This window comes from Alligator mississippiensis, chromosome 14 (assembly GCF_030867095.1).
Source record: "Alligator mississippiensis isolate rAllMis1 chromosome 14, rAllMis1, whole genome shotgun sequence".
NCBI lineage: Eukaryota > Metazoa > Chordata > Crocodylia > Alligatoridae > Alligator > Alligator mississippiensis.
Genome location: NC_081837.1, coordinates 33,865,077 through 33,884,605, shown reverse-complemented (window position 1 = coordinate 33,884,605; position 19,529 = coordinate 33,865,077). Strand labels below are relative to the sequence as shown.

At 47.4% G+C, this 19,529-nt stretch overlaps 1 protein-coding gene across 4 annotated transcripts in view; it reads right to left on the bottom strand.

Annotated features, from left to right (window-relative positions):
• Nucleotides 1–11,526, bottom strand: part of LOC102576771 (copine-5) — a 151,104-nt gene extending 139,578 nt beyond the window's left edge. For all 4 annotated transcript variants that reach the window (XM_006260045.3, XM_059717115.1, XM_019492606.2 and 1 more), the window contains exon 1: nt 11,314–11,526. In XM_006260045.3, coding sequence (XP_006260107.1) covers nt 11,314–11,423 — 110 coding nt within the window. In that variant the 5' untranslated portion in view covers nt 11,424–11,526. The remainder of the gene's footprint in view (nt 1–11,313) is intronic.
• Nucleotides 11,527–19,529: the final 8,003 nt, after the last annotated feature.

The window sequence follows — 19,529 nt, the reverse complement described above, 5'->3', positions numbered from 1 at the left end:
CTTGCGCATACAGAGGAGGAAGAGATCCCTCAGCACAGCCTCTCATTATCTCTGGAGCCCTCCACAAGTATTCCTTGCACACACATGCTTGCCAAGTGCTTTGGAACAAAGTGGCAGGCTGGGATGCTGTGCCCGGCTCCTAGCAGCCTGCAAACGCAGCCAGGCAGAGATAAACCCCCCACACCACTGCCTCTATCAGCTGCTCCACTTTATGTCTGGTGCTAAGCAAAACCGTGCCCTTCAGGCATCCAGGAATTTATTCCTCAGGTGCTGTGTAACACTGGCCCATGCAACTACCTGCTCAAAGCAAAACAGGGTTTGAGGACTATGGCAGGCTGCCCGAGCTCAGCAACACACATGCACACCCCAGTCTGTCCTATACACCTAAGAATAGGTCCCAGACTGCCTTCATCTCCAGTTTATCCCTTTAGGAGGCAATACTGGCACCCACACAGGAAAACCAGTAGTGGGGATGATCTGAACTGTGCCAGAACCAGCCACCAAGAAGAAATGAAAGCATAAGACAGGGACAGCACCCGGCGCTACAAGGCAGCATAGGCTATTAGAATGTCTATTCTGGACAGGCTTTTAGGCACACCAATTCCAGCCAGTGTAAAGGAGACTCTGGCTGGGTAATAACCTAATGAATAGCATGAGAGCTTGGTCACGGGGTGCTCTCTACATCTAGTCCCAAGGTACAGGTATAGGAGTCCTGGTTGGGAGGAAATACCTGCTGGAAAGGGTTACCCTCCCCTGTACTTACTTCAGCCAACACAACAGGCTTTGTGGAGGACAGAGCCCCCCAGAAAACCTATAACAAGACTGGAAAAATGATTTGTACATGTACAAATGGGGCCAAGCCAAGCCTCCTGGAGATGACTTGCAAAGGATTTAGCTCTAGCAAGGTCCTTCTGTCTCTGACTGCTGCAATTATAGGAGTCTGGCCATACAGAGCTCCTACTTGGGCACTTCAGTCTTAAATTCTACCACAAAGGAGCACTGTAAGGGAATGTCATGTACCTGCCGGAAGAGACCCTCAGCCAATCAAATACCAGCCTCTGCTAAGAGGTGGCACTGTAGGGAACAGTGCAGGAGGACTAGCTGTGGAAGAAATTCCCTACTACCCCAACACTGTGGCACCGACGCCTGTATGGACTAAGCAGAATAGTAATGAAGAGAACACATCTGCTATCTGTGGTGGGTGTTTTTGCAAGGGTAGAGGGATATTAAGGGCCAGACAGTTTGCCAAGTGAGAGGGGAGAAGGAGAAAAGGAAAAGCAGAGAAAAAAAAATACATCTGCCCAGTTTCTTTGAAAGAAAAAAAAATCCAATCGCATCTTGAAACAAATGGGGGGGAAAAAAGCCACTTGACATCCACTTTTTTTTTCCCTTTTTCATTTAGAAGCCAAGGTCAAGTTGTGCAGTTCCAGACAAAGCCCCTTCTTCTGATCCAGCAATTTCCATATGAGAGGAATTCAGAATTAATTCATTCTCCACTTACAATGGCAAAGCAGCCATCAATCACCATGTGAGGAACTCAGATATGCACAAGACAGGGGAAAAATTATGGGCCAGATCCTCAGTAGTGTAAAGCAGAAGAGCTCTGTGACTTTCAAAGATGAGATTTTACACCCCAAAACTGGCTGGATGCTCTCTCCCCCCAACCATGTACAGGTGTGTACGTATGTTAGTGCCTTGGTGGGCATAAAGCAGCATTGTCATGATTTCCAGGAGCCTATACCATTTTACACTAGCAAACTGACATTATGTGTGTGTTATGTGTGTGCACACACAGACATACACAAGATATAGCTGGTGTCGATCACTGTACATTGTGTCAATTCACAAGGAGGACCAGTTTGCCAGACTCTGTTGTTATCTGCCCCACCAGCAACAACAATTAGCTCAAAGAGTTGAATGAAGTTAGTGCTACTCTCGATTTGCTCCAGAATGAGCAAGGTCAGAACCAGGCACAGGGACCTGATACTGCTCACCTGGTGATCAGTCAGGTTTCATGTATGGGGGGGTAAAATCAGGAGCAACTCTGTTATCGCAGGGACCTGGGGGAAGCTTACAGGTCACAGATATGTTCAGAAGCTGAAACTGTGCTCAAGATCCCCAGGAAACAAATGAACCGAATCATTTATCTTGAACACTTTGTAAGGAAGAAGAACCTAGGTAAATTACAGCACTGTGATTCATCATAACTGGCTGAACATACACAGACTTCCAAAAATATTCTGAGCTGCAGCTTCTTTTGAGTGGAAGGATTTATTTAATTTTATATTTGCATCTCTTCTCTTTCCTCAAGCCAAAAAAAAACACGCACAACAATTCCTACCCACCAGTTGTTACAATAGAAATGTGCACCATGAATTATATATAAGGATCTAATTATCTGACTTGCTAAACAAATGAACTGTTAAATCCTTCCATTTGCTGACTTCTGCAGGCTGGGGTGTCTCCGACAGCGAGGCATTGCAACAGCAGCCGAGTGCTGCTTTCATTTCTGTTCTGGCAAAAGGATGCAGTCCTTTTTGGGGAGATGGAAAAGGAAGACTTAATAATTTTAGGAGATTGTTGGGTGAGGGGAATCCAAGAGTCATTGCAGAAATGCACCATCTTATCTGAAGGCATACTGGGATAGGTGATCAAAACCCTGGTCCTGCTAGCTCTGGGGTTAGGCAATGCCCCTTTGTGTTCTAATGGAGTAGAAATTAATAGGCATCTTGATGTCTGCTCTACGGCTGGGAGAAGCTGTGTTGCTACTCCCCGCTTTTGCCAATTTGAAGACAAAGCATCCTCAACAGCTCTGACTGCTTATTCGATCCCACCTGCCATTCCTCATCACTATAACTGGCCCCACAGCAGCACTGAGAGAGACATCTCGGAAATCCATCTGCTTCCTCATCCAGTGCATATCAAAGGTGAGAGAAAGGATCAGAGCTGAAGTCCATGGATGGGGACAACCCAGACTCCCAGGGCTCCTGTCACCCTCCTCATTGGATCAGTGTAGTTGAGAGAGATCAAAGAGCTGGACCTAGGCTGTTCCCCCAGACATTTCCAGACCAACCTAAAAAGAAGCTCCCCAAACCCTGTTCTAAAACTGAGGCACGCTGAAGTCAAACAGATTAAGCCAGCCTGTTGGGTCTACAGGGTGGTTTCAAACCAAACTCCAGCTTTATGGCAGTCTCTAACATGAACCCCCTTTCTGTTCCTTGGTGGTGTTGACCCTTTGAGTGTGGGAATGATACAAGGAGAAGGGGGCTTGGACTGGATTTTGGCAATGCTTCCATGCATAGGCTGGACATGGAGTGGCTCTGCAGGCTACAGAAGTCTTGGCAAGGCCCCTTCCCCATTTTCCCCAGGCCTCTGCACTTCTTGGGTCCAGCCTGCACCCTGTGGAAGTCCTGAGGACCTCAGAGAACTCTTTGATCGCGCCAGTCCCAACCTTTCAAGAGAGATGAACAGGTTGACTTCTGTATTGTAGGCCAGACCCTCAGCTGGTGTTGAACAGCTGCAACGGACCTACACCAATGTAGGCTACCTGCGGATCTGGCCAATTGTGATGTTCACCTTCGCTGGAATCTAGGCACCAAGTCCTGCTCCCCCTTGCACTGGTTTGCCAGGGATGTAACCATCTGGGCTGCCACAGAGCCACCCTGATTTACAACAACATTGCATCAAAGGTGAAAACTGGGCCCCGAGCATGGTTTGTCTGTCACTGTGGGGTACACCCTGGCTGGCTCTCCTCCTCAAGGATGCCACTTGTTTTTAGCTCTGTCTTTATCCACAGCTCACAGAAACCAGCTCTGATCTCACCATCATCCCTCCAAACGCAGCACCAAGGAACTTAACCCCAGGGGAGGATCTGGATTGGCAACCCTGGAGTCTGCCAGCTCTCTGTAGCCCAGGCAGGGCAAGCTACCTGCCTGAGCCCTCACCTGGGAAGCCACTTCTGTCCATGGGAGGGGAGTCCAGAACCCATGGCCCATTGGCCTGCTGAGACTCACACAATGAGACAGTTGGTGCCAACAGAGCTGGCATTTTGGTGACAGGGACATGCATCCATTGGGAACAGCATTATGACCAGCCAAATGATGTCATCTGCTAATCCAAATGTAGGGCCAAATCCCCAGCTGGTGTAAGTCAATGAAGCCACCTTACACCAGCTAAGAACCAGCCCAGAATCAATGCTAACTGACTTGGTCCGCATCATTTCATGGTCCATATCCTTTCATGGTCCCCCGTCCCCGTCCCCTTAGCCCAGTGCTGGGTCTCCTCTTGGCTGGCCCCAATGGCCAGCACCCCTCTGCTGAGCTTGCTCTCTACTCAGTGACTATGAGAGCTGCCTCCCTGATCTACATTTTTCATCAGCTGTGATTTATCATTAGAATCTATTATCCCTGCACAGCATATATTATAGATTGGAATTTATGCTCACCACAGAGCTTTGGCAGCTTGCTTTTTATTGCATTCCTGACATCTCTTTTTTTCTTGTCACCGGGCAAGAGAAACTCTGCCAGGCTCCTGCTTTACCCGACTGACTGAGGAACACAGACCCCACCCCAACCCCAGAGCAGCCAGGAAGAATTGCTGTTTCCTCTAGCCTGATATTGATATTCCCTAGGAGACCTCTTTACACCCCACCACTTAGGTCTTTTCAGTTGCTACTACATTAATTAGCTTGGTTTGCCTACATGGTTTATTATAATACTGTCTATTATTTGCCTCCCTGACCCCTTCTACTTTCATCCTTTTCACACTCAGACAACTTAAGTTATCGCCACTGACCGAGCCAGGGACCTCTGAATGCAAGCATCTGGACTGCTATTCCTTAAGCCAGTGGTTCTCAACCTTTTTAGACTCAAGGTACCCCTCACTAAAGTACCTCCCAAAATCTATTATTCATGCTGCTCTACACTGGGTGGATCCACCTAAATCAGGTCTCCCATCTCCTGCCAAGCTGTTACAGATCCCTTCAGTCCAGCCCCCTCTTCCTTTACCATTTGATCCAGCCTTCTAACTCCTGCAATACAGGACAAGATTTCTATTCTGTGTAGAAGAGATCCCTTTTCTCAGAGGAGACCAGTGCTCCATCTAGCCTTTTACTTTCCTGCAGGATTGATACTCACAGGAGGCGAGTATCAATCCTGCCCTCCCCCCCACCCCCAAATCAGCTGTCCTATCCATACATTTAACACATAAGTGAGAAAATCACTTCCCGACCCCTGCTGCAGATAGTTTAGGTATCCAGCCTTGCAACTTTTGACCCTAGTTTGTTCTAGCTGGATCCGAAAGCTATATAGATATGTGTTGATATGGTGCTATTTGTAACCTAGAGCACAAATTAAAGCCTCCCTCCTATAAACCTAGAGTACAATGGGAGAATTACCTAAAGACAAAAAGAAATTCTATAAGACCAGAGGAGTCACGTGGCAGAAATATCCAATAGTTAAAGCAAGGGACTGCTGTTTGATCAATTTGGACTTTCTGTCACTAAAAGGACAAAGTGCTCAGATGACATATATTAAGGTCTGTGTTTTGGAATAAGTGGGCGCAGGCAGATGTACATCAGCTCAAGATATGGACCTCTTTGTGACCTCAGCTGAGTCATTTCACCTCTCCCTACCTTAATTTCCCTGTCCTTTAAGTGATGATAACATCAACGAACGTTTAAAGCTCTCCAGAAGAAAGATGCTGTACAAGTGGAAAGAATTATGGTAATACTGGTAATTGTGATTAGGGAAAAGCTGTGTGATGTTCAGTAGCATTATGTAAGCAAAGGAGATTGCTGAATCAGCCGAGCAAGGTTCAGGGCTTAAAGTTGAGCAAAACAGATTTACAGTTTGGAATCAGTATTTTCCGGACTCATACATTAGGTACAATAGGCTTTAAAGAGGAAGATTAGTTGTGTGGTAAACTTGTTCTTCAATTGATCAAGCTAGACAATAGCTCTCTTCCTTGGGCCAATCAAACTGAAGCAAATTGGTGACATATGGAAACTTTAATAGCACAGTAACAACTAATCCATAAAGTCTGACTGAAATTGGGACAATAAAGAATCCCTTTGAAATTATTTAGGCCCCCATATTAATCCTCCTTTAAAACCATTCTGATCTGGCATGGAATCTTAATTGTTTAAATTCATTCTCCTCTCCCTGGGGAATGAAAAGGTCAATGTGACGTAAGCCACTGTCACTTGCAAACTGAAAATGAAAAGTGATCTCATTATGACATGTGACCATAGGGAAAGAACTGGAGTTTGGGCCCTTTTTTGGCTTTCAGAGGGTGGATTCAGAAGCCCTGAAAGGCGTGTGTGTGTCTATGGCGTATGGACAAACATACCTTTTAGCCACTTTAAAAAAAGAGGAGGGGGCTTCTGCTCAGGAGCACTCATCTACTGTTATGCTCTTATGTCTGCATGATCCTGTGGCAACACAAGTGAGCTAAATTATTCCAGATGTTGAGGTTTCCCTGTTACAAGCTACAGTGACTTGAGTCAAACAGCATAGGACAAGTCTTCACTACAGCTTCCATCCAGCAAGAAAGGATGATAAGCTGTGGACCCTGAGCATCTTAGCTACCACAGCATAAGTCTTTAATATGGACACAGTTGTACCAACAAGTCTGCAGTCTCATGGTACCACTTTTTTTGACTTTGGCATTTAGTTTATTACACCTGCCAGGAGTATAGCTTTGGTACTACAGCTGTATGCACACTACAGGTGTTTTCTTGGTGTAACATCCTAGTGCTCTGGCAGCTTATCAATATTCCTGTATCAATAAAGCTTCAGCTGTGTAGCTGGAAGATCTGATGAGGTGAGCTTCAGCCTATGAAAGCTTGTGATAGATGCATCTCACACACACACAGGTTAGTCTATAAGGTGCAAATCTACACTGCCTTCATATAGCATGTGCCAGAGGATTTCAGGAGAGAAAGCCAGAAGAGCTCTTAAAGAGAAATATTAAAATGCATCTCTGCACTAATTCTCCTTTCAGCCCAGTTAACAACAAGGACACTCAGCACAGACTTAACTCAACTGGTTTAACTCAGCTCTTTGTTTGCCATGCACATTTAACACTGGAGCCCCAGCACTTTCATTAGTGCAGGGCTGGTGAGCCAGCCGGGGGTTTCCAGTTAATTAACCACCACAATCTCTTCCCACAAACTGAGATTTACAGAAGAGTGAGTAAAACAAGGTGGGAATGGTAAAAAAGGAATGAAGAAGCATTCAAGGAAGGGGGGAAAAAATACCATTTCTCAGCCTCTACGAGAGACACTGCAAACTACTCTTAGACCCAGACTAATAGGGCAGCAGCCTATTATTTCATTCTGCAGCTTTGCAAAACAGTAAGCAGTAGTTGAGGCACTAGGGCTGCTTATCTGCAGGCTCAGGAATACAGTGCCATACTGACAAGTTTTGGGGGGTTTTTTGTTTTGTTTTGTTTTTTAATCACAACCATTCAGAATGTTTGAGGCAAAGCTAATCCCAGTATCAGGAGCAAAGCCAGCTCCACAAGTACTGTGCTGCCTCTACAGCAGCCCTACACACAGCAGGCAGGAAAGGGGAAGGAGAGGACCACTACGTAGCATGAGCAGAACAGTCTGTGCCGCAGCAATTCTGCAGCGTGAAAGCACTGGAATAACCAACGAAGAAAGGCTTCAAGTTAGATGGGGCCTCAGGACTCCACAGCAAGCAACACCAACCTCTCTGTAGGACCTGAACAGGCAAAAAGACCCCCCACAAACTGCCTCTGATCCATTCCAGATTCTTCAGAAATCCATCATTTAGGAACTAGCCATGGTCACTGAAACAGGGAAGTTTCCACACTTGCTGGGCAAATGGATCTCTAAGGATTCAGTTCAGACACTGGGAACCTGAGTTACTTTAAAAGGACTGGGCACAGTCTTTCTGAAACAAGCATCAGCCAGGTACGAAGAACACATACAGAAACTACTGCCCAAGAGCAGTATCCTCATCTGTCTACATCAGCAGTTCATTGTATCACACCCCTTAACGCTGCATTGAATTCTGGTGGGCAGTACAAGTTGCCCAGCTGTGGGCAAGGGAAAGCAGAGACACTGTTCCCGTCATGCACACCCTGCTCCATCACATGCAGCACCCTCTGTTCACAGCTATGGGCTCACAGACATTTTGAGACTCTGCTCTGAGCATGTGGGAAGCGGCATTTGCAGGTGAAAAGGCATGCATGCATCTCTCTGGCTGTCTACAGCTATCTGGCAAGGAGTAGACTGATGCTCAACTGGTGCGGGGGTGGGGTGGGGAGGAAGAGCTCATCAAAGCAAGAAGTTGATAGCTAGAGTTGTATCACTGCTTTCCATCAAAAACCATTGTCTTCTGCATTTCTGGCCAGTTCTAGACAGTATGAAGTTGGACCATACAGCTGAAACCCCCCATGCCCTGTCTCTATTATAAAACTATTCAGACAGGACTCTCAACTCAGCTAGCAAAGCCCCACTGCAGTTTGGAGCGAGACCTCACGGCAGGGACACAAAGAACATTTGTAGCAGGGCTATGGATTAAAGGGCTTTTCATCTGAGATGTACTTTAAAGATATTAATGAATGTGCACAGCCTCCATACAAGGCACCTATGAAGGAACAATGTTTTAAGAGCAACCCCCTGCCCTCTTTCCTGGGATCAGAAAGTGGTTTTATCACTCAGTGACCGTATTCCCCTTGGGATGGAGGGAAGTATCATTCTCCCTCTTTCACAGGAGGGGAAACTGAGGCACTGAATCAAGAGGCGATTCCCCCAAGAAAGCCACACATCAAATTATTGCCAAGGCTAGTAACTTAATCCAGGAATATCAATACAAGATTGGCTAGGTTACAAGAGACTTCTTCCGTTTCAACCAGCGGTTCTGGCCTTTTTTAGACTCACCCCTTGGAAAGTGTCATCTCTTAGTTTTCACTTGGTTTTTGACTGCAGAAAAATTTTAGAACAATATTTTGTTGCAAAGAGTTTAGAAAAAAGCACAACAGGTCTTGAACAGGAACTATGAATTCTTCTTTGACATTGCTGGGTTTATCTTGGGAATCACGTTTGCACCCCATAACACCCTTGAAAGGATCTCACGACACCCTGGTTGAGAGTCACTGCTCTAGAACGTGCCTCTTTAGAAGTGTGCATCTAAACCCCGCCTCAACCTCTACTCTTGCAGAACTTGGATCAAGCCCTGGTGCCAAGTAGCTCAGGACAGATGAAGGCAATTAAGCAGTCCCTGCTAGTCTAGTGGGTGCTGCCCCTGCACTTCCTAATTGACCTCAGCTTGGCAAAACCTGGTCCCCAAAGCAAGCCTTATGACAGAGCGTAGGAAGAAAAGCCTGAGGAGAACCTTGCAATGAAGGCTTGGAGCCTTCCAAAATAGCCCCATGAGAATAAATGCCTCTGAAGCCGTGACATGAGGGGAGCCAACATGACACAGGATTCAGCCCACACCACAAACTGGTGTAGCTCACAGCTGCCCCCTCAAAGTCAGTGAAGCTGTGCATAGCTGAAGATCCAGCCCATTCTCTCTCACATGCACATTTTTCTTCTCTAATCCAAAATGACAAAGAAAAAGAAACCCTTTTCATCTTTTCTAAGTCGCATTAGGGATAAAGATGCTTATTGAGGATGGCATCTGTATAACAATATTCAGAATATATTACAGCAGTTTAAAGCTGGCAACGCTCTCTGCTTACTTGCTGCATGTTAAGTATGAACGCAAATGCACAAGGGGCCCGATGCACATGTCAGTGAGCTACCGATGTAAGTCCGGAGTGACTCTACGGGGCCCATTCTCCTCTCTCCTGCCTAGATATAAAACCGGAGTACTCACACCAGGACCAGGGAGGGATTACAAATTTACACCAACATATCTGGGATCAGATGCTGGTTACATTACCCTAAATCTGAAGCAACTCCATTGCCTTCAGTGGAGTTACTTCAGATTTCTATTAAAGCAAAACTCAGATTAGAAACTGGCCTGTGTGCCAGCTGACTGCCGGCACTGTCAACCACATCCAGCACCCTTTATTCCGGCAACACTCCCACTGATGCCCAGGGCATCTTTGCCTGATAAATAATGTCGAGCCAAATTGTTTGCTCCCATGGGAGAGAGATTAGCACATGGAAATCTCCAGGAGGATTTCCTTACTGCCCTCCTCTGGGTTGCCCCAGCCGGGAACAGGATAAAGGGGCACCGTCTTGCTCACAGACCCGGTGGATCCCTAGGGTAGAGCTGGCCCGTAGACCCCTGCTTCACGGGGTCAGCGGGAAGATGTTACTTGCAAACCCCGTGTGCAACACAGGGCTGCACAGATTGCCATCCACATCCCTCTCACTACAGAGCCCCCTTCGCAGGCAGCCGGAAAAGGGTAGCGCTACCACTAAGCTCTTGGAGGCACCCTGCGCTGGTTAGTTACCCTGTTCCCAGCAGGGCAGGTTGGGAGGGGATCCAGGGCAGTGGGGCAGGGTAGATCCTGCACTGGTTAGTTACCCTGTTCCCAGCAGGGCAGGTTGGGAGGGGATCCAGGGCAGTGGGGCAGGGTAGATCCTGCACTGGTTACACCCATTCCCAGCGGGGCAGGTTGGGAGGGGATCCAGGGCAGTGGGGCAGGGTAGATCCTGCACTGGTTACACCCATTCCCAGCGGGGCAGGTTGGGAGGGGATCCAGGGCAGTGGGGCAGGGTAGATCTTGCACTGGTTACACCCATTCCCAGCGGGGCAGGTTGGGAGGGGATCCAGGGCAGTGGGGCAGGGTAGATCCTGCACTGGTTACACCCATTCCCAGCGGGGCAGGTTGGGAGGGGATCCAGGGCAGTGGGGCAGGGTAGATCCTGCACTGGTTACACCCATTCCCAGCGGGGCAGGTTGGGAGGGGATCCAGGGCAGTGGGGCAGGGTAGATCTTGCACTGGTTACACCCATTCCCAGCGGGGCAGGTTGGGAGGGGATCCAGGGCAGCTCACAGGTGAGTGCTCCTGCCTCCCTCTCCCGGCCGGCTCCCTGTCGTTTCGAGGTCAGCCCCGCGCCCAGACTCTGCCTCGGGGAGCCAAAGGGGGAGCCCAGAGGCTGAGTCGCTGCTTATTTCAACCGGACGGGTGCAGCGGAGGACCCGCTCCTTTCTCCTGGGCTTGGCCGAGACTCGGGGTTGGAGGCATCCCGGCCCCGAGCTGCGCCGCGCTCTCCCGCCGCCCGGCCCGGGGCAGTGCCGCACACACGTGCGCGCCGCGCCCCGCACCCGGGCCACCCCCCGGCCCGGCCGCGCCCCAAACTTTGCACGTGCACCGCCGCAGCCCCACCTGCACGACACGGTGAGCTCCACCTTGGTGGCCGGGATGCTGCCCGACAGGGGGTCGAAGTCGCTCACGGACGCCATGTCCTCGGCCGGCTCCATCGCCTCGTCTTCCATGGGCAGCCCCCGCCGGCCTCACAGCCCCGGCGCCGCCCGGCCCTGCCGCACGGGCACGGACATGCTGCCGCCGCCTCAGGTCCCGCCCGCCTGCCCTCGCGCCGGGATAAGAGCCGGACCGGGCCGGGCCGGGAGCCCCGACGCCCCGCCCCGCCCCGCCCCCGCCCGCGGCCCCCGAGCCGCCCCGCGCACAGAGAGTGTCTCAGAGTGTGTGTCTGCGTGTGAGACAGCGTGTGTGGGGGGGTGAGAGAGTGTGCACGTGACTGTGTGTGCGAGAGTGTGTGTCTGCATGAGAGACAGCATATGTGTGTGTGTGTGTGTGTGATGGCATGTGTCTGTGTGTGTGAGTGGATGTGTGAAAGGGGGGTGTGAGAGTGTGTGACAGCATGTGGCTCTGTGTGTGAGTGGGGGGTGTGGGACAGCATGTATTTGTGTGTGTCTGAGTGTGTCTGTGCATGTGAGTGGGCGTGAGAGAGAGCATGTGACAGCATGTAATTGTGTGAGAGAGTGTGTATGTGTGTGGCAGTGTGTCTGTGGGGGTGAGCGTATGTGTTTGCATGTGTAAGAGTGTACGTGTCTGAGAGTGTGTCTGTGTATGTGAGTGGGCGTGAGAGTGTCTGCGTGTGAGAGAGAGCATGTGACAGCATGTATCTGTGTGTGAGAGAGTGTGTATGTGTGTGGCAGCGTGTCTATGGGGGTGAGCGTATGTGACAGCTTGTATTTGCATGTGTGAGAGTGTGTGTGTCTGAGAGTGTGTCTGTGCATGTGAGTGGGCGTGTGTGTGTATAAGAGAGAAAGAGTAAGTGTGTGTGCTTGTCTCTGCATATGAGTGGGTGTGAGAGAGTGTGACAGCATATGTGTCTGGGGGTGTCTGTGCATGTCAGCGGGTGTGTGAGAGTGTGTGACAGCATATATATGGGAGCATGTCTGTGTGTGTTCATGTGTGGCTGTTTGGTATATGTGTGTGTCTGATGTGTGCCTATGTCCAAGCATGGGGGTGAGGGGTGTGCACATGTGCGAATATTGTGGCTCTTTTGGGTAGTTGCTGGGTGCTTGTGTGTGCTGACTGGGCATGTTGTGTGTGCACCTGTTGTGTATGTGCCTACACCCATGAAAGCACAGTATACAGTTGTTTTAGATGAATGTGTGCACCTTTTGGGGGAGTGTGCATGCGTGTGTGATATGCTTGATGTGTGTTTGTTCTGTGTAGGCACATGCACACGTGTGAGCATTGAGGATCTCTGTATGCTTGCTGGTACATATATGTACCCAACGGGTACGTGTGTTGGTGGGCTGTGTGCATGGCTCGGGTGACTGGTTACAGTCCTGTGTTAAGAGGTTGCACTTGCTTTTTTGGTGCATATTTTTCTGTCGTATTCAGGTAGGGTCAGGTGGGTCACATGTTCTACATGTTTTGATACATCTGTGCATTGTGAATGTGCTGGTGTATGTGCCTATATACATACGTGTATATTATGATCATTTATTAAACACACTGTATTCATAGCATGTTTGGATGCGTGTGTGTGCCATGTATGTGTGTTGTGTTACTGTGCATTTGTAGGGTGTGTATTGGGGGGTGTATGTAAATTGTGCGTGTAGATCTACGAGCGGTGCACTGTCTTCTGAGGGATTGTTAGTGAATGTCTGCATGTGGTGTGTGTGTTGTGTACTGTAGACGCTTGCATGGGTGTTGAGAGCGGGGTGAGGAGTAGCAAGGCAGGGGCCTGCCCTTATCATTTCAGGGCTCCCTTTATTGGATCCTGCAGCACCCTGGCATGCCATAGCACCCAGTTGAGAATTGGTCTAGCAAATTGCTCCCCACTCAACTGAGCCCCAGCATGGAAATCATCCCTCCCCTTATGGTTTGCTTTTCCTTCTGTCACTACATCTGGTGCTAGTAGGACCAGGGCAATGGACTGAAAAGCCAGAATGAAACAACTCAGAATAGCAGAGGTTAATGACAGTGCATTGATTATAACCCGGTAAGGAGCACTCTGCAAAAAAAGAGAATGTGTCAATGAAATCTTGGCAATGGATGTGGGGCCGGATGCCCAGCTGCTGTAAGCAGGTGCAGCTCCAGGAAAAAGTGAGGCTGATTTACACCAGCTTTGTATCTGACTGATTGCTGTCTAGAGTGCTCCACTGACTTCCTTGCCGTATTTCTGGGCCACTGACTTCAGTGCATCTGGCCCACCCTGTCTGAAACATTTTGCAGCACTTTCAGATGGGTACAAACTCACCTGCCCCGCAGCTGGATCCACAGCACAGGCCTCCTCCCACGCCAGTCCAGACATGGCAGCAGGGGTGGGTCAAGCAGAGGCTGTGGGAATTAATGCTTCTACCACTCGACCCTCCACCACGGACACAGCCCCAACAGGGGTCCATATCTTGGATTTTGGCAGTAGGTCCCATGTTTCTACCACTTGACCCATAAATCAAATCCTCAACACATTTAATCACCCCTGCAGACCCACTGAATCAACAGGATGGCTGATGTGGGTAGGATTTTCCAGACTGGATGCAGATATGCTGTCTAAAGCAGTGGTTCTCAGCTTTTTTTTCCAGACTCAAGCCCCCCCTCAGAAAATGTCAGCTCTTAGGTTTCACTCATTTTTAACTACAGAGAAACCAGAACAATGCTTCTGTTACAAAGAACTAGGAAAGATCAGAACAAGTCAGAATGTTTTTAAATGCTTGCATCCTACTTCTGGGTTTATCTGGTGACTCCTGTGCGCTCCTACATTGCGGGGCACCCTGCAGCACCCTGCTTAAAAATCTCTGGTCTCAAGTCTCTAGCTTTTTGTGGGCCCGACCCTATATAGCATTCTCCGTGCAAGTGCCCGTGGGGCAGGGAGCATTCTTCTCTCACCTACCCCCACGTAGGGCCGTTTACTTCAGCAGTTATTCCTGATTTACCGCATGGGAGTTGAGGAGAGCACTGGGACCTCTGAGCTACTTGCAGAAGCAAGCAGTTACAGGATCAGGTCCTTTGTAGACTATTGTCCTTTATTGCTGTTCTCCATGCAAGTCTGTAGGGTATCTTTTATTCCTTCTGCCTCAGGAGACGCATTCCATCCAGGGCTCAGCCGCGTGGACTTAGCTGGGAATCGACACGACGGATCTTTACTTCTAACTCATCAGCTTCCCTTTCAGCTAACAGGGTTAAAAGCCTTTTGTTCTGGTGCTCAGATCCTGCATCCGTTTCACTGGCATTTGCTCTTGGCAGTGATGACAGAAATCATCTCTTTAAAAAAATCCCCCTATGGGGTTAGCATCCAGGAACAGATCCTAAAGGCGGGTGTGTTTTTTTGCACAGCCCATTTCCTCCACAAACCGCCAGATGGCTCCGCAACCAACACTTCTTCTGGCCCAAGGGTTTCCCCAAGCTGCTTGTGTTTAGCTGAGAAAGTTGTAAATAAGTCTCCATAAAGGTTGCTGACTGTGAAAGTGTGCAGCTTTGGTGTCAGAACAAAACGTGTACCTGGCAAAAAACCCTGTGGCCCAGCAGACTCTGCATGCAGATGGCTCATACTCCCACTTGGGGGAATGACAATCAAGTGATGCGATTCTGACAGCCTTTTCCCCTTCACACCATCAAAAAGTAATGTAGCTCGATACCTGTTCACGTGCGTGTGTCAAAGGGAGTTTCATTTCACTGACCCCGATAAAGGACAAGTAGGCTTATTACTTAAATTGAAAAACAAAACAAACACAATATTCCAATAAGGACATTCAATATTAAGTTTTAGGAAGCTAAAACTCTGCAAAGCAGATGAGCCAAACATCAGAAGTCCTAGATAATTAGAATAATGCATTCATGGCTTTCTGGTCAAAGCACTAAAACGAAACTCAGGAAATCCGAATCCAATTTCTGCTTCTACTGCTCACTGTGTGTGTGACTAGTAATATTTACCTCTGAAAGGTGCTGTAAGGCTAAGACCTTTAGCATTTTTAAGGCAGTCAGATAGCAAGACCATGTGGGCATATACATAATCTAAAAAGTAAAAGTCTTTTTGGGCAGCCTCTATTTCCAGTTAGATTGTAAACACTTTGGGACAAGAACTTATGTCTCTGCACAGCATCTAGCAGCACCATGATCAGGTCCTGTTGAGCCTTACATATGGACTGTGTTGGAACTTAATCCTGTCCTATCATTTTAGGATCTTCAAATAACTTGTAGGCATTAATTCAGTGTCAAAACATTGACTGGGTAGATGAACAAGGGGTACATTTGCATTTCCCATTTACTCATATTATGCCAACCCCTCCATCCACACAGAAAAAAAAGTCCCAGTTTGGAGGCAATAGACATCTGGGCTTGCCTACTTGGCAGACACCATGGATTAAAGTCTAGCCTCCACTTTATCCAAGTCAAGAACCCATCCACTTGGCAGGGAGGACACAGGTTCAAAGCTGGAGGTATTTATAGTCCTCCATTGCCTTCCCCCAATTCCTCTCAAAGGGCACTGTAATGATGGGTGGGTGAGAGGGGCATGGACCCCAGACACTGCCCAAGGGATGGGATGGGGCCTCACGCTCTTGTACTTTCCCTACAATAGCAGCATCTCCCACTCTGGCAGCAGGGAGGGCAGAACAGAGGCAGCACTGTTCAGTGCAGGAGCAGTGGCCAGCCGTTTGCTGCTGCTGGGGAAGATGTCACTTCATTTTCTTGGTTACCATAAACCAGCCTTTAAATGGCCACTCAACACACTTGGGCAGCTAAAGAGGTGACATCCCTCCCCGCAGCAAGGAACCTCCAGCCACTGGTCCTGTACCTTATGCCACCACTGCCCAGGGCAAAGTACTTGCTAATTATGCCTCTGTTTCTGCCACTGGCAAAGACACCTGGAGTGTCTCAGCACAAACGCTTGTGAGATATGCCCCTAGCCTGCACAGGTGACTGCAGAAACTGCAAGGACACAGAGACACAAGTAAGGCTTTACAGTGAGGAAGTGCCCATAGTAGGGTCAGCCATGGCACATACAAACTTGCACAGAAACATATACTAGAGGTGTGAAAGGACTCATCCAAGCAAAGCAGGGGCATAGCCAAGAACAGGACTCCACCTGGCGGCATAGGAGATCCCCATTCCTTGCAAATACGCAGATGAATTTCCAACATCACCTTCAGCTCTGCTCCCTTTCCTACCCCCTGTGGTGGAATCACAGGTCTTACTACATGGAAGTAACAGCAGCTCCTTTGTGTACAGGAAGTGTAGTAGTCCTAATACAGTCTGCACACATTTCTGCAGCCTGGAGCAGGGTCCCAAATAGATCTTGTTTGAATAAATTTTGTCCGGCTCTTTGCCAGTGAAATATTTAGATTTAGCAACACCAAAACATTCCCCAAGTTCTTTCGGATTGCTCTGAACTGTTCATTTAGAAACAAACTCAACATTTCTTGAAAAAAAAACAAAAAACCTCAAACCATTTTGTTTGGACATTTTGAAATAACAGCATCTCTGAATTTCATTTTTTTTAATTAAATACCTTTAAAATAAAAAAAAATCATCTAAAAATCTCAGCAAATCATTTTTTTAAATCTGAAATTGGATCATTTCACTTTCAATGCAGTGAAAATGTTGAAAGATTTAGTTTCTGGATTGATTGTTTTCTTTTTGAAATGGTCAGAAAGGCCCAGTTAGAGTCACAGTCTCATTTGGGGAAGCTGCACAAAGGATTTGGACTCTGTAGCCTGTATGCTCAACAAGTGCAAGAGACGATTATTGGCCAGTGTTGGGAATAAAAAGTGTCTGACAACTGTTGGGAAAACGAAGTGTTCCCTGTTGAGATGCATCCAGCCTAGAGTACAGCAATAAATAGGGTAAAAAACACATGTTCATGTGGCGTGGACTATATCAGATGTGAACACAGCTGGCTTGTTTGTTGAGGAGAAGGGAAGGTGGATGTCCCCAGTCTCCACTGCTCACAGACCCTACATGTACTCTATAGCAAATCAAGAGCCTGCCCATTGTAACAAAATCAGATGAGGATGTTGGCAAGGCTGGCTGGAGAAAAGGGCATACTTAGCATGGTCACATTTAAGTTTCCAGCAATGCTGTCAAGACAAGAAGCAATTAGTGTGACTAGTTGTCTCATTTTTTAAAAATAATATGCACAAAGAAAATCTGACTCTAGAGCATGGGAGCACTGCAACTCTGGTTCTGAGGACATCTTCATAATCCAAGCTCTTCAATGAGAAACTCAGATCACTGAAGCCTTGTTTTACTTCATTGAGCTTTGAAGCAGACCTCAGCTATAAATCTTGAGCCCAATTTCTTCACTGGATGGACGGGGCTCTACTTCCACATTCTTTTTGCATCTCTCTCGCTAGCTGTCCTATGCACCATATTATGCACCAGCTCTGGTCCATCCCATCTAAAAACAGCACCTCCTTTGGCATGAGGGCAAATTCTGCATATGAATCTCAGCTGATCTTAGATACACTTGTGGGATAAAAACGGATATCCTCGTGTCACTCAGGCACCAGGATTAAGGTTTTGGATCAAATTTTTAGGCAATTTTAAAAATAGCCTCATTAGAAAGGATTTTGTGATATTTTTTCAATGAAACATTAAAATTAAGGCAAAAAAAGAAAAGAAGAGTGAGACCTCCCCCTCACTCATTCAGATTGTCAGTTTGACAGCCCTGGATTCTATATTTAAAAATCAGTTTCTTTACCTGCGTGGCTATTAATAATCCCTTGGCTGATTTTAACTGAAATGAATTTTAAAGCCCCAATTTTCTCACTGTCCATTTCTACCATTTCACTCATCTTGAACTATGAAATCTGACTGATCAAATGCAAACTTGAAACGCCCTAATTTCTAGTCTATTAGATTTCCCGATTCTCTTAGCGAAATGTTGTTGTTGTTGTCGTCATTATATTATATTATATATTAAATTTCCTTTCAAATTAAAAGAAAACCATTTTCAGGAATATTAGATTAATATGTAACAAATTGTTTTCCGATTCTCAAGGAGTTTTGAATCTTGCATTGACCATCTCCACAGATTAGAAAGATTCTTCAAGATTCTTCCAGTGTTTCATTTTTCTTCCTAGAGGAAGTTCACTTTCAGCCAGTACAATCACTTTTCTATCTGACCACTATTTAGGGTGGCCACCATAGAGGACATTCCAGTTTTCTGCTACTCTGTCCTCTGTTGATACAAAACCCAATGCCTTTATGTCATAACTGGATAAACATAACATAAAAGGCGTCCAGTTTCATATCAGTAGAGGACAGAGAACTGGACTGTCCTCTATATGATGGCCATCCTACCACTAGTTATTTTGGGCAGAATCCCATTTCATTTGACATGACCATATGGTACTTACCCAGCCATGTAATTGCCATTTTTGGCACTTACTCAGTTTGGGATCCTATTCCACATGTTGTGTGGATGCGTAACTGAGTGCAAGCCCCCACAGACTGTAGCAGGGTAAGAAGCACAGGAGGAAGAAACTAAGAAGGTCTTTGCATATTAACCCAATAAGACAGTGGTTTAAGAACTGCCTGAGGAAAGAATGGGCACAGGTTTTAGGCTCCTAACCTAACAAGGGAGCTTTGAACTTTCATCTCCAACTTCCCAGCACAGCTCTCTAACTGCGGGGCCATAGTCTAAGTATCCCTCAGCCCTCCTTTTGAAGCTGAACTACTATATCTTGCAGTTAATATGGAAAGCTGGAAGGTGGGGAGTTTTTGCCCTATTGGGAAGGAGGGTTCAGGCTACACCATAGATCCAGTTCCCCTCCAGACAAGAAGCCATCTATGTGCCTGAGCCATACCACCTCTAGCTTGCTCTTTACCAACTGCCAAGAATATGGAGCCAGGAGCTCCTCAGCTCTGAAACTCCCTCCCTCTTGAAGTCTGCTAGAGCCCAAACCCAAATATCTTTCCTAAGCAATGCAAGACAGTTTTAGCAGGCACTTAGCCAACAAAGTGAGGCTGGGATATAGTATAGTGGGGTCTTTTTTTTTTTTTTACGTGGATATTCTAGTTCCCTTTTAAAAGTTGTTTTGTTCTCTCGTCCACTTCTGTTCTGCAATTCTGTGCTCTTATTGCAAGCAGTCCTGAGCCCTTGTTAAGAAGGGTGGCGCATA